Raw genomic sequence first — 14,757 nt, 5'->3', positions numbered from 1 at the left:
CATGTTACCTTCCTAGCTCATCGGCTATGATGTACAGGTCTTCCACCTTCTGCTGCTTGAACACAGCCATGCTACGTCTTCACGTCAGAGAAACTTCATGGGAGAAGGCTGCAGAAAAACATATGGTTTGAGTAGTGTGAACTGTGCAGAAATGACCTACATAGCACGGTATCTCGACATATGTCCTGCATATTTTTTAGTATTATCATATTATGTCCACATGGGACAGCAGAAGGCATTTCCTAGAATATTGTAATGTTCCTAATATAAAAAGACGGCATGTCTCCAAATAATAATGCATCCCCTTGTATTATAGAAGCACTGCGCTGTAGATGCATCTCAGATGGTTTTTCTTGAACAGTCAAGTTTTATCACGCAACTTCCCATAGGCATCGCTCAGCATGAAGCTTATGATAAAACAAACTTCATATGAGGTCATCGTAATCTTCATGAGATGTCTTCTTACGGATCACACTCTTCTTCAATGAGCAAAGTGACACATGTGGGCTGAACCTGTATAGTCAGCGGTGAGTGCCAAGCGAGTATTAGGAAAAACTTCAGGAATTCTCAGTGTTCAACTATCCTGAAATGTTTACAGCATTTCTACTAAGGCCTACGAAATTGAACAAGTATTCACATGTTAAGTGAGTAATCCTGAGTAAATGAAGCCGTCATTTTCATGTTATCTTCATGCAGAAATCTCCCCTCAAAGTGTAAGAATTTGTTACCAGGCAAATAGTGACCTGGTAAAAGGACATACATCACAACCGAAGCCAAAATGATGCTTCCAATAGAAAGATCTATTCTTCCTTCTGTCATTAGTCACCTAAAACAGGAACGGATAACCCATATAGCAAAGGAAAAATGTAATGGGTCTGTTCACACTTGGTGAATATTGATGGACAGGAGAACTAATCTCCGGAACCTTAGTGTGAATCCATATCACAAACCAAGGAAAATAGCTTCAGCGAGGCCAAATAGACCAGTAGAGCGGCGGTGGGGGGCTGTTTTCTTCATTGCTGTTATCCTATTGTCCACTGAATCCATAAATAATGTTTGAATAATTAAGTTTGCAATTCCCCAATAGAAATGTATTAGGGATTATTAAATACCTTTTAAGGGCGGGTTCACACATAGCGGAATTTCACTTAAATTCCGCTGCGGACACTCCGCAGCGTTAATCCGCAGCGGAGCCGTTTCTCCATTGACTTTCACTTTAATTTAGCAGTGTTCGTTTACACGATGCGTACAATTCCGCTGCGGAGCATAGGCTGCGGAGCGGAATTTGGTGTCCGCAGCATGCTCTGTCTGTTGCGGAGCAGTGGCGGACTGGTTGCGGACTCATGGCGGAATTTCTCCATTGACTTCAATGGAGAGTCAAAATTCCGCAATGAAGTCCGCAGATGTTATGTGTGCTGCGGAGCGTATTGTTTTTACTACCATGACATTTCTTCATTCTGGCTGGACCTATGTATTTCTAGGTCTACAGCCAGACTGAGGAAGTCAATGGGGCTCCCGTAATGATGGGAGCGTTGCTAGGAGACGTCTGTAAATAGTCACTGTCCAGGGTGCTGAAAGAGTTACGCGATCGGCAGTAACTGTTTCTGCACCCGGGACAGTGACTACCGATCTCAATATACATGTATCTGTAAAAAAAAATATAAGTTCATACTTACCGAGAACTCCCTGCGTCTGTCTACAGTCCGGCCTCCCAGGATGACGTTTCAGTGTAAGTGACGGCTGCAGCCAATCACAGGCCAAGCACAGGCTGCAGCGGTCACATGGACTGGAGCGTCATCCAGGGAGGTCGGGCCGGATGCCGAAAGAGGGACGCGTCACCAAGACAACGGGCGGTAAGTATGAATTTCTTTGACTTTCACTAGGGAAAGTGCTGTCCCTTCTCTCTATCCTGCACTGAATAGGGAGAAGAGAAGCACTTTTCCTGCAGTCCGCAGCGGCCAGTCCGCATCAATTTTCTGCACATTTTATGCAGATCCGCTGCAGAATCTGCAACGCAGATTCTGTGCGGCATTGATGCGGACAGTTGCGGAGGAATTCCGCCATGTGTGGTCATGCCCTAATACCTGTGTGAACCAAAGGTGAACGTTACTTATGTTACTTTTTATTAAGTTGTCCACTGTTTTACAGTGATTTTATTAGTTTTTATGTTCTTAGAATTATTGTATATAACTCAGTGTTTGTTTGTTTTTTATGTTTGCACCTTGTTTTCTACCATTTGGTTTTGAATTAGAGGATAAAGGGTTATCCTTGTAGAATTTGGCGTTGTTTTACCCCACTTCCTGCTTTCTCTTTTCTTATCCAATTCAAAGAAATGTAACTATTTTTAGCCACTTCTATCTTTTTATGTGCAGAACCTGATAAACCACTTTTCACATTGTACAACAGCAATTACAGCACAAATCGGCAACATACACACAACATATCTCAGGTATCAGATTCATGCTGGCTGGGAGACATTCAGGTAGGCCTTACTTTTCCTTTTGTAAGTGATCTTAGCAAAGAGATTAAAGGGGTTAAAATCCAGGGACCAAAAATTGCACTGCAATAATATATTTATGTGAAACTAAGTAACTTACTAACATACTTTAATTAAAAAATCTGTGCTAAATGGTGCAGTTCAAACCACATGAATTATTCAGGAAGTGCTGGAGCTTTTCTAATAATGATGATGCTCCGACACGGCCCCAACGTGACTGGGCTCTTGCTTCATGTGCTGTTCGTGAACATGCCCGCAAGGTGCTGTCACATTGCCTATTGCTTGAGTCCCGAGCAGAGCATCAGCTAGCGCTTTGCTCGGGACTCCAGCCCTGCTCCCGACGTCCATATTTGGTCAATTCAGGGGTTTCATATCGCTGGAGTCCCCTAGCAGAGCATCAGCTGATGCTCTGCCTGGAAACTCCACAACTTCTGCCAACGTCACTGTCACCCCTTTAAAGGCTCATGAACAAGGGCATATTACAGCTCAGTTTTGTATCGAGTCATATAAGGTCTGCTATAGAGGTGCATAAGCCCTGTACCTCCATATGTCTCCAATTTCATATAGAGGCATATGGAGCTTTTTTCCATAAGAATCCAAAAGAGAATAAATTATGACATGTTCTATCGGACTCTGTATGTACAGAGGTATTCTCCCCTATAAGCTGTCATTTTGGCACATTGTAAACGCTATGGACACCATTGAGGGCTTTTTTATTTTTTTTAATTTAATAAATAGATTAGTCAGTGTGTTTAGTGTAACTTTGTAAATAGTTTTTATTAAAAATTCGTTTTACTTTTGGAGATACAGCTGTTCTGTATTCTCTATACTGAGCAGCTGTATTGCTCGTATTGATGTTCTGGCTGATTTCCAACGATGAAGAAGAAAACAGCGTAGCTCGCTGAGCTGCGCTGTTTCCATAACTCCCATAGTAGTGAATAGCAGTTACAGAAGCAGTGTAGCATGCAAGTTACGTTGTTTCCGTAACTACTATTCAGTTCTATGGGACTTACGGAAACAGCGTAGATCAGCAAGCTACACTGTTTTCTTTTTCATGGTTGGAAATCACAAGATTCAGCCACAACACAAAGAGGTAGAATGGTGTTTAGGGGCCCCGTTCTTGAGATAGATCTGGGACACAGAGGTGGGACCCGCATCTATTGAACATTTATTACATATCCTGTGGATATATCATAAATGTCCTTGATGGAAAAAGCTCCTTTAAGTCACCTGGACCTCACTTCGAGTAAGTAAAGCGGGCGGATGGAGCCAAGGAGGGAATGACACGACGGCAGCGGCGGTCATAGTGAAGTCGGGGCGTGCTGTGACGGAAGTGGACCAGTCCAGTCACCTGGTCCCATGTCACCGACTTGAGTTAAGGTCACTAGACTGTGCCGGCCCTGGAGTGGAACAGTCTGGTCACCTGGCCTCACGTCACTGACCTCACTCAGACCGCCGCTGCTGCCGCCGCCTTACTTGGCTCCGTCCGCCCTTCTCCTGCTCCTAAATGTGTGTGTGTGTGTGTGTGTGTGTGTGTGTATAGAGTGGACTCACGATCAGAGTGAGGTCGGGCTGGACCAAATGATCCCACGGGCCGTATAAGGCGGGACGTTCCCCATCCCTGCTTTAAAGTCTGTATTACAGCTGCAACACCCAGACCCTGCACAGTTTGTACTGAACTGAACATAGGTCACAGCAGAACTATGCAGAGTCCAGTTGATGTAGCCCTAAATAGAATCCTAAAATGCAGCCATATTATGACCGTGTAAAATGGGCCTTTGACTCACTTTAAAATCTAAGGTAGTTCTGATGTTTGGTCTGAATTTTCAGCAATGAAAATACATTGATTATATAATAGTTTAGTGAGTACTACAGGAGGGTATTTATACACTGTCACTATTCAAAGATGTGCTTGAATGTAATTGAATTTTATAAAAAGATTTAAAAATGCCAGAATTTTCTGGAATTTTAAATGCTATTTTAGTGGCGTTTTTTATTTAGTGGAAATTAGTAAAATCCTTTTTTTTCCTGGCTTTTTTGAAGGTCTATAGAGAAGCCTATGGGGAAAAAAGGTTGCGTTTGCAGCTTTTTGATAAAAACAATGTTGTACATAGGCATTCTTATATTTCATTACAGACTTTACCCCTATCGATGCCAGGGTTTTTTTTTTTGGACATTTTTCACCTCCGATAGCCTGGACAAATGTACAAATAAAACCTAAATTACAAAATAAAGAATCTTACTAAACCCCCATACCTATATATTTTAGGAAAGTAGAAACCTGGCATATTGTCAAACTGCTATTCAGCACTTTAGACATACAGGCATCGTCATGCGAAATTTGATGCACCACACATCCTAAATATAAAAGTTCCCTATGTGCAGAGTTCATACATAACACTTATGCCTATGTCTACATGCAAATGTCTTCATAAAATAACCGGAATTAAAGAGACCAAAAATCTGGTTATAAGCTGGAAATTTTAAAAATGTAGCAACCTATAAAATACAAGGATCACACACCTTAAAAAGTGAGTGCACCCCCAAGCCCTATATATTTCCTAAAAGCAGACAACCTGACGATTGCAATTATCTTGGCGTAATGTTGCCAGTCATGTTCACATTCATGTAAATATGTGGCAAACAGGAAGTAATAAAAAAAATGCATTATAACATACATTAGCACCTGAAACTCACAAACAAGCAAAGGTTTACACATAAAAATAATGTACAGATAATAGACCAAGGTGTGCAAAGTTCATATATACACAAACGTTGACCTCAACAAGAGCTCATGCTCTGAAAAACGACGGAAACAGTAGCCATACAATACTTAGCTGTCATCTGCAAATGCGTTAAAAATATATACTACACATGACAAAAGGCTACTGTGCTACCAAAATCTACATTTTTGAGTGCGCATAGCATACGTGTATGAAAATACAGCTTAGTTCTTTATACACACAACTACCTTCATGCAACTTTGCATCAAATGGTGATCATAAGCAAAAATTGAATGTGAATTCAACTTTGTGACTAAAATGCGTACTCAAGCAGAAAAATGTACTGTGTCTATGTTCACAGGTGCATGTGTTAAAAAAAAACCACACCAAAACCACAAGAATGCACCAACAAATTTTTGCATGCAAATTAAATGTTCCATCCCCCATTACAAATTTTAAAGAGGCTCTCTCACCAGATTCTCAAATCCCTATCTCCTATTGCATGTGATCGGCGCTGCAATGTAGATAACAGTAACGTGTTTGTTTTTTTTTAAACGTTCATTTTTGGCCAAGTTATGAGCTATTTTATATATATGCAAATGAGCTTTGAAATTGACAACTGGGCGTTTTTATTCGTTATGTCCAACTGGGCGTGTATTGTGTTTTTAACTGGGCGTGTTTACTTGTATGACGCTGACCAATCAGTGACCAGTCAGCGTCATACACTCCTCTCCATTTATTTACACAGCAGCGATGTGCAGCCACATAAACAGAGATTAACGTTAATCAAGTGTCCTGATAATGAATACACACGACCTCCAGCCTGGACATCATGTGTATTCAGAATCCTGACACTTCTGACTCTTTTCTTTGAGATTTCCAGCAAGGGAAACGAAATCTCGTTTACCTCCGTAATCTCGCGAGATTACGCGTGGTTTGCTGGAATCTCACAGAAAAGATTCAGAAGTGTCAGGATTCTGAATACACATGATGTCCAGGCTGGAGGTCATGTGTATTCATTATCAGGACACTTGATTAACGTTAATCTCTGTGTATGTGGCTGCACATCGCTGCTGTGTAAATGAATGGAGAGGAGTGTATGACGCTGACTGGTCACTGATTGGTCAGCGTCATACACGTAAACACGCCCAGTTAAAAACACAATACATGCCCAGTTGGACATAACGAAAAAAAAAACGCCCAATTGTCCATTTCAAAGCTCATTTGCATATATATAAAATAGCTCATAAATTGTCCAAAAATGAACGTTTAAAAAAAAACAAAAAACGGCACTGTTATCTACATTGCAGCGCCGATCACATGCAATAGGAGATAGGGATTTGAGAATCTGGTGACAGAGCCTCTTTAAGGCTGTGTTTACACGTTGCGGTCAAATCACACTTTTTTTGCAGCGATTTAAAAAAATAAATAAGTACAGCAAAACCACTCTTTTTTGTCGTGATTCTGCGAATCATTGCAAAAAGCACAAATTGTCCGCAATGCATGAACATACCCTAACCCTAATTAGGAATGGCAAATTCCTAAACATAATCAAAAAAATTTCAACTTCTTTTTGTGGAACTAGTTGGAAACTATCATTTATGGTGACTGTCATTGGATGAAAATTTCTTTCCTGACTGACAGAAATCTTTTCCATCTAATATATTAGACATTCTTCTCTAGTGATAATCGTTATTGCTATGACTGTATGGTGTAACAAATATCACTATAGAAGTGGTCAGCGAATTTTATGCTCAAGATCAGGTATGGACAGGATAGGGACAGTGTAAAATGTACAAACTTTATTGATGTTTATGTGTGGTACAAGTGCTTGGGCAACTTATTTGATTTCCCACGATTTGGAAATTGGTATATAGCTGGGTCATGGAGTCAATAAACGATCTACCTAGGACCAAAGAGTTGATTAGATAAACTCATCTTCTCACTCCTTTTCTGAAAAAAGAGAGCCCTCATATGTGACAACCAGAGAGCAAGTGTGTTCTCTGATTGATAAGGGGGCATGATAGTATGAAGAAAGCTAATGTTACCCATTCCCCTGGGGTCATCTACAGCCCTACTGGGACAGGAGGAGCATAGCTTCTCCTCCAGCCCCTGCATGCTGCCAGCATGTCCCCCAGCTAGTCCCCCTCTCCTCCTTTACACAAGCTGAAATGGGAGGTGCAAAATGATGCAGTTCTCATTTAAACCTGCTCTAATTAAGGCTGGATCGTTGCTAGATTCTTGGCTTTCATACAAGCCCAGGATTTTCTCTAGTCACGATTCAGCTTGAGTTATAGCCATTAGGAGCACGGATGGACGTGAGAGCTGTAAGTATAGTCAGCTCTCACTTCAAATTGTTCCAGCTCCAGCTAGATCGCAGCTAGAACTAAAAATACATCCTTGAATACTGAAGTGCCTTCCTGCCAGGACGTATGAGATATGCCCTTGAAAGGGAAGGCATCTGGCCGCAGTGTTTTTCCAGAAAACGCATTAAAACGCTGTGTGTGAAACTAATTTAACAGCTAAATCTAAGAGAGTCAAAAATCAAACCTGCCCTTTGCTGTCCAAGATCACTGACATGAGAGCGAGTGTGTATTCACACGTTGCTCCTAAATCACGACAAAAAAAATTATTCAACTGCAACATGTGAATACGTACTAACAATTAACCACAGGATATGCAATAATTGTCTGCAAGATGTGGTTCCTACCTCTGCGATTTTTGTCCTAAATAGGGGTCCCCTAACCCCGTCCTGCACTCAATTACAGAAACAGTGTAGTTCGATGTGCTACACTGTTTCCGTAACTCCCATTCACTTCTATTGGAGTTATAGAAACAGCGTACCTCAGCGAGCTCACCAGTTTCCGTAATCCTGTCCTGCTCTGCATCGATTCCCTTCCAGGTGGCAGTGTCTCCAGGAGGGACGGGGTCGGGGACCCCCATTAGGGAGATAAGTGCAACTCTCATAGGTGGGACCCGCATCTATCAGACATTCATGGTATACCTTGTGGATATGCCATAAATATCTGTCATGAGACGACCCCTTTAATGACCATCATCAGCAATGTTCAAGAGAGGGAAAGGATGTGGTTAACATCGTTCTCAAGTCTCATGTATCTTTTCCTTTTTTCCTTGGCCTCTCAGTGACTTAGGCTGGGTTCACACGTGGCGGAATTTCACTTAAATTCCGCTGCGGACACTCCGCAGCGTTAATCCGCAGCGGAGCCGTTTGTCCCTTGACTTACACTTTAATTTAGCAGTGTTCGTTTAGACGAGGCGTAAAATTCCGCTGCGGAGCATAGGCTGCGGAGCGGAATTTGGTGTCCGCAGCATGCTCTGTCTGTTGCGGAGCAGTGGCGGACTCATGGCGGAATTTCTCCATTGACTTCAATGGAGATTCTAATTTCCGCAATGAAGTCCGCAGCTGTCATGCACATGTTATGTGTGCTGCGGATCCGTCTTGCTTTTTTAACTTGACATTTCTTCATTCTGGCTGGACCTATGTATTTCTAGGTCTACAGCCAGACTGAGGAAGTCAATGGGGCTCCCGTAATGACGGGAGCGTTGCTAGGAGACGTCAGTAAATAGTCACTGTCCAGGGTGCTGAAAGATTTAAGCGATCGGCAGTAACTGTTTCTGCACCCGGGACAGTGACTACCGATCCCAATATACATGTATCTGTAAAAAAAAATGAAGTTCATACTTACCGAGAACTCCCTGCTTCTGTCTCCAGTCCGGCCTCCCAGGATGACGTTTCAGTCTAAGTGACGGCTGCAGCCAATCACAGGCTAATAACAGGCTGCAGCGGTCACATGGACTGCCGCGTCATCCAGGGAGATCGGGCTGGATGCCGAAGGAGGGACGCGTCACCAAGACAACGGGCGGTAAGTATGAATTTCTTTGACTTTCACAAGGGAAAGTGCTGTCCCTTCTCTCTATCCTGCACTGATAGGGAGAAGGGAAGTACTTTTACCGCAGTCCGCAGCAGCTAGTCCGCATCAATTTACTGCACATTTTGTGCAGATCCGCAGCAGAATCTGCAACGCAGATTCTGTGCGGCATTGATGCGGACAGTTGCGGAGGAAATCCGCCACGTGTGGTCATGCCCTTACTCCTTCTTCTGCCCATCACCTCCACACTTCCACCACCTTGTCATTTTCATGTTTATTTGTGTAACAACATTGATTCACAATAGATTGGACAGATCAAAAGACTCTTTAATGTCAAAGTGAGAAAAAAAAAATCCTCACAAAGCAATCTGCGTTAATTACAATTATTACATGAAAGAACTTAAAAAATAACATCCCCTCCCTTTAAGACAGTATTTAGTCACCTCTGGCAACAACGACTAGCATCTGTCCACATGGTTAAATTGCGGTTGTGGCGCAATTTCGCAAAAACTGCTGCGTTTTGCTGAGATTTCCCAGTAACTGTGTCAACAAACTGCGATTTTACTGCACCATGTGAATAGACCCTTAGGCCTAGTCCACACGGGATGAAAATTTTGCGGATTACAGTACCAGCAATGTACTTAATATTTGAATAAATCTCATCCACATGCTGCGGAACATTTTCCGCATAGAAATCAGAACATGCCGCGGATTTTCAAATACGCAGCATGCTCATTCTGCTGCAGCTGTTCACTACAGATTTCACCCTCAGGTCCCTTTTACATGGCAGTATTTTGGTCAATATTTTGCATCAGTATTTGGAAGCCAAAACCAGGAGTGGGCCCATAACACAGAAGGGCAAATCTTACAATTATACTTTTTCTGTTTATTTTCTATTCTTGGTTTTGGCTTCCAAATACTGATGCAAAATGCTGATCGGCCTTAGGCTGTGTTCACATCTGCGTTGGAGTCAGTGTCAATAGGTCTCTATCAGTTGCGCACATCTGGACCCATCAAATTTCCCTATTTTTTTATTTTCAAGGTCTGTCAAGGAATTTCTCTAGTTTAGAGGGTGCTGCAGATCTTTATGTTTTATCTGTCTGAGCTTTATATGAACCACACCTCACTAGAAACAAAGGTCATTATCACATGGGACTCATTTACAGACATAGCAGAGCTAAATTTGTCAATGCAGCAGAGCTGATTTGTTTTTTTTTAACACAACTCATCATGATCTCATAAAGTGTTGCCTTAAGTTTTCTATTGGACTGCAGGTAAAACGACTGTGTTATGTTAGCTCAATGACATATTGAGTTCTACTACAACTGTAAGTTTCTATAGCACCACTGCTAGCTTTCTAACAATTAAAAAAAAAGCAGAACCATCACAATTATTTAAATATATTAATATAGTTTATAATGCTTAAGTTAGTTAATGGCCGCACGATTCTGCAGGCCATTAACTATCAATTTTTAATCCGCGTCCGCCGCCTGGGCTTTTTGACCACGTGTGGACTCCGCTGCGTGTGTCCTCCCCCAGAATACAGCAGCAGCAAAAATTATTTCCCGAGTCCAATATGGCATATATCAGAATAAATCCCTGGATCATCAACCTATCTCTAGATATTTAGTAACCATAACTAGTAATATTATTACACTCAAGAAAGGCACCCAGACCTCTTTTGAACTCTTTCAGTGAATTTACAATGACATTATCCTCTGGAGGAGCGTGCCGTAGTCTCGCTGCTCTTACAGTATATAATCTCCTTCTATGTTTGTGTAGGAACCTTCTTTCCGCTAGAAGTAGAGGATACCCCCTTGTTATATTTACAGGGTACAAATAGATCATGAGAGAGATCTTTGTATTTACCTTTGATATGTATACATAGTTATTAGGCCACCCCTCAGCCTTCTTTTTTCTAAACTAAATAATCCTTATTTTAATCATCTATCTGGGTACTGTATTCCACTCATTGCATTTATTACTTTAGTTGCCCGCCTTTGAACCCGCTTAAGCTCTACTATATCTTTCTTGGGCGATGGGTGTCCAAAACTGTAAATAATATTCCATGTGCAGTCTGACTAGTGATTTATAAACTGGTAAAACTATGTAATATTGCACTACAGTTAATTTTAATCTAGTACCCAATGGACTGAACATCCTACTAATCATTGGGTCCGAGCAAATGGAGAATGTAGGCACATTGGTGTAATGAATATCATCTTAGGATAAAGGTGGCCATACACATTACATATATGTTAGCTGAACCTGACAATTTCGGTGAGACCGGCTGACTATCCAATGTATATTGCAGCCACATGTATATTTCAACATTCCCAATCCTTTTTCATTTTATTTGTAAAGAGATAAGCCGCTGAAAAAGGAATCTGGCAGCGGTTTTCTTTCTCCTCCCTACTGAAAACACATGCACGTTTTACTAGTATAAGGGAGTTGGGAGGAATAGCTGTCAACCAAACGATTATTCCGCCGTCAGCTATCTAAAGTGTATGGCCAGCCTAAAGGCCCTTTTACACCGGCCGATACGATCAGGAAATGATCAAGAGTTTGCTCGTTCATCTGCTGATCGCTGCCCTTTTTTACACAGGGCAATTATCGGCAACGAGCGTTATGTTAATGCTCGTCTGTCCGATAATCGTCCTGTGTAAAACAGGACAGCAATATATAAATTAAAAAACTAAATTATATAAATATATATATATATATATATATATATATAGAGCACAGTAAAAGGTGAACAGAGGAAAAACATTGAAAACGCTTATATTCAAATTAAAATACAAAATAAACAATAATTGTATTGGAGGTGATCTTGTAAGTACTGAAGGTATTTATTTATATGTTCACAAATAAAGTAAATCTCGATACAATACTTTGCATTACTTAATGACCGTTTACATGTCGCAATTATCAATTGGACCAATTCTGAGCCCAGTGTAAATTCACAAATCATTAAACGATAAAAGTAACATTTATTGCTGGTGATACCAAGGAATGTCACCCATTGCATCTGTGCTGGTCATCACTCGTCCCATTGACTTCCATTCAGTTTGAAGTGGAGAAGACTCGGCGTGGATTTACATGTTTGCAGTAGAGTCCAGTCCTTGATTTACCTCCAGATAAAGGTTGTGCTGCCCTTGGTGTGGTTCATTGACTAATGTAAATATTCATTTGTTTGTGAAAGGTTTTCTATCAGAAAGTAAGGCTCATGCCAGGGATGTGAGTATTCCTCACTTGTTTCACCATCTTGCTATATTAACTCTCTAATTACTGGCCAGCACATAGAACTGGGTCATAAACCTATGTGTGGACTACTCACCTATTTCTTGTTATGCGGGCTCATTTTTATGTGGCATTCAGTGACGCTAAGTTACTATGAACTGAATGGGGTACTTTTACATGTGAAAACTCCTAATGACCATAGGATCGCTGGAGGTTCCCTAGATAACCACAGACTATACAGAAAAGTAAAATTTCTCCGGTTTGACTGACTGGAGTATATATAGAGAATCAATTTGTGTCAATATATAGACACAATGTAATCCCGGTTATCGGCTTGTGTGAAGTCATTTTCCCACCACTCCAGCTTCTTTGGAAATGGTGCCCACGTGCCCCAAGAGTGCCAGGTTTGTTTAGTGACAGGTGCAGTTATAGTGAAAATCTCGTGTAATGCCAGACCTCGTCGGTAGGATCAGCTCAGATGGCATGAGTACCAATACTCAGCAAGTACCATAGTTAAAGTGCATATAATCTATATACAAGAAACTTAGACTGTAGGTGGGTGCCAATGTGTTTCCTGCCTCATGCCCATCACTAGACCACGGCACTAGAATTAGCTCTGATTTACAATTTTGCTTTGGAAGTGGGACTGCCCCAGGATGGTCTATGGAGCTCTACTACCAAACTGCACAACAATTCTTCTGTAAGAGATTTACACAGACAGAACCTTCAGTGTTTCCCAACCAGGGTTCTGTAAAAATTGGTGTTCATTGGAACCTGGTAAGTGGTATCCCAGACAAAGTAGCAGCAAGGGCTGTGACTTGTACAGTGAAGATGGGGTAGTTCAATGAGTATATGTATCAGATCAATGTTCATTTAGAAGTTTTAAGTCAGATTATTGGTCCGCAGGCAATGAAGACTGAAGAAGATACAAATACCCAAAGACTCATACAGAGAATACAACCATCCAAATGTCTTGTTCCAGACTTAAACCAAACTGTCTCACTTTTGGGTCGGAATAATAATAGACACCTAGTGATAGGATTCCAAAAAACCTCCATGTCATACATGTATAATTACTACATGTTAGTATGTAGCAATGTAATATTTATGAGAGTCGACTTTAAAACCCCATTCTTTTTTATTACAGATGTTAAAGCACAGGTGAGCTTACTGCGTATCTAGCAATGTCCTAATATCAGGTTATTGGAGTTACTCACATTTACCGCAGGAGAGCGGCCGTAATAAAACAGGTCAGGTGGGGTGATGGTGGTGAAGAATTCAGACTATCAGTAGCTTTAGGACAGTCTGCACCCGATCAACAGACTGTCGTGTACCATAAACTGGAACTGTATGGAATGTTAAGTTCCCAGCAGTCTGACATTTTATTAGGATATATTCACTTGCGGCAGATTTGTTGCAGACATTTGAGACTCTCCTTAATCCATGCACATGCTGCAGAAACAACCCCATTTAGAAGAATGGATCTGATTTTCAGTCGCAGAAAATTTTGCAACAAATCTGCCGTGTGTGAATATACTCTTACTGGAACGCTCCTGATGCTGAAAAGCCAGGCAGGTAATAGTATTGTATTAGGGAACTGCAATTCCCTGATCTATTAAAAGCATTGGGACGCGCAGGAGAATACATTTTGCACAGTTTTTGTATAGGGCAGAGATTGGACCCGGACACAAGTTGGATACAGAACCAGCTAAATCTATAAGTCCAGTTCTTGGAAACAGCGAGCACAAGTTGGCAACCCCCAGTTCTTGGAAACAGCGAGCTCAAGTTGGCAGCCCCTACCACTGTCCATGTGTCACGTCTGCAGACCCTCAGCATAAGAAACACCCAGAAATTGTACGATATTATCGTGATAATACTCACAGTCATCAGCATAGTCAGTTCAAGAGCCTCTACCAGGATCTCTGTAGAGAGCCTTCATCTACCCCTTACAGGAACATTACAGACCATTCCCAAGATAATAAGACGTACCTGCTGTGCCAGTCAGGCCAGTCCAAGACAGTTATAGAACTTGCAGACGTCTACTTCGCACTCCCTCCCCTACATCTCTGTCATAAGAACACTTCTGTAATTGTCAGTGCGTTCCCTCGCCCTAGTCATTTAAATTGCACAGCCTAAGGGCCGCCTAGTGATCATTTCAGGTCCTACACGCCCAGTTAATAAAATGGACGCAACTGTGAGGACCTCTAGAGGATCACTGTGCAAATACTACTACTGCTGCTGCTACTACTACTACTAATAAATATTTATTCATTATTTTTACGGCTGCTAATTTAATGAATACTATTTTACTTTATCATATTAAAGTATTTATTGTATTTTTATATTTCATATCAGCATTTAATTAAAATCAACCTCAACATAAACATAACTTAAACATAAACAGAGA

General features: G+C 41.3%; 1 protein-coding gene across 1 annotated transcript in view; it reads right to left on the bottom strand.

The window, feature by feature from the left end:
• DAPK2 (death associated protein kinase 2) overlaps nucleotides 1-14,427 on the bottom strand; it is a 91,958-nt gene extending 77,531 nt beyond the window's left edge. Inside the window, exons 1-2 of the mRNA XM_075855146.1 lie at nucleotides 14,340-14,427; nucleotides 9-108 (exon numbers count right to left, since the gene is read on the bottom strand). Of these exons, the coding sequence (XP_075711261.1) occupies nucleotides 9-70 (62 nt within the window). The 5' untranslated portion in view covers nucleotides 71-108; nucleotides 14,340-14,427. The remainder of the gene's footprint in view (nucleotides 1-8; nucleotides 109-14,339) is intronic.
• Nucleotides 14,428-14,757: the final 330 nt, after the last annotated feature.

This window comes from Rhinoderma darwinii, chromosome 3 (genome assembly GCF_050947455.1).
Source record: "Rhinoderma darwinii isolate aRhiDar2 chromosome 3, aRhiDar2.hap1, whole genome shotgun sequence".
NCBI lineage: Eukaryota > Metazoa > Chordata > Amphibia > Anura > Rhinodermatidae > Rhinoderma > Rhinoderma darwinii.
Note: the sequence above shows the minus strand (reverse complement) of the source record. Positions and strands in the feature narration are given on the sequence as shown.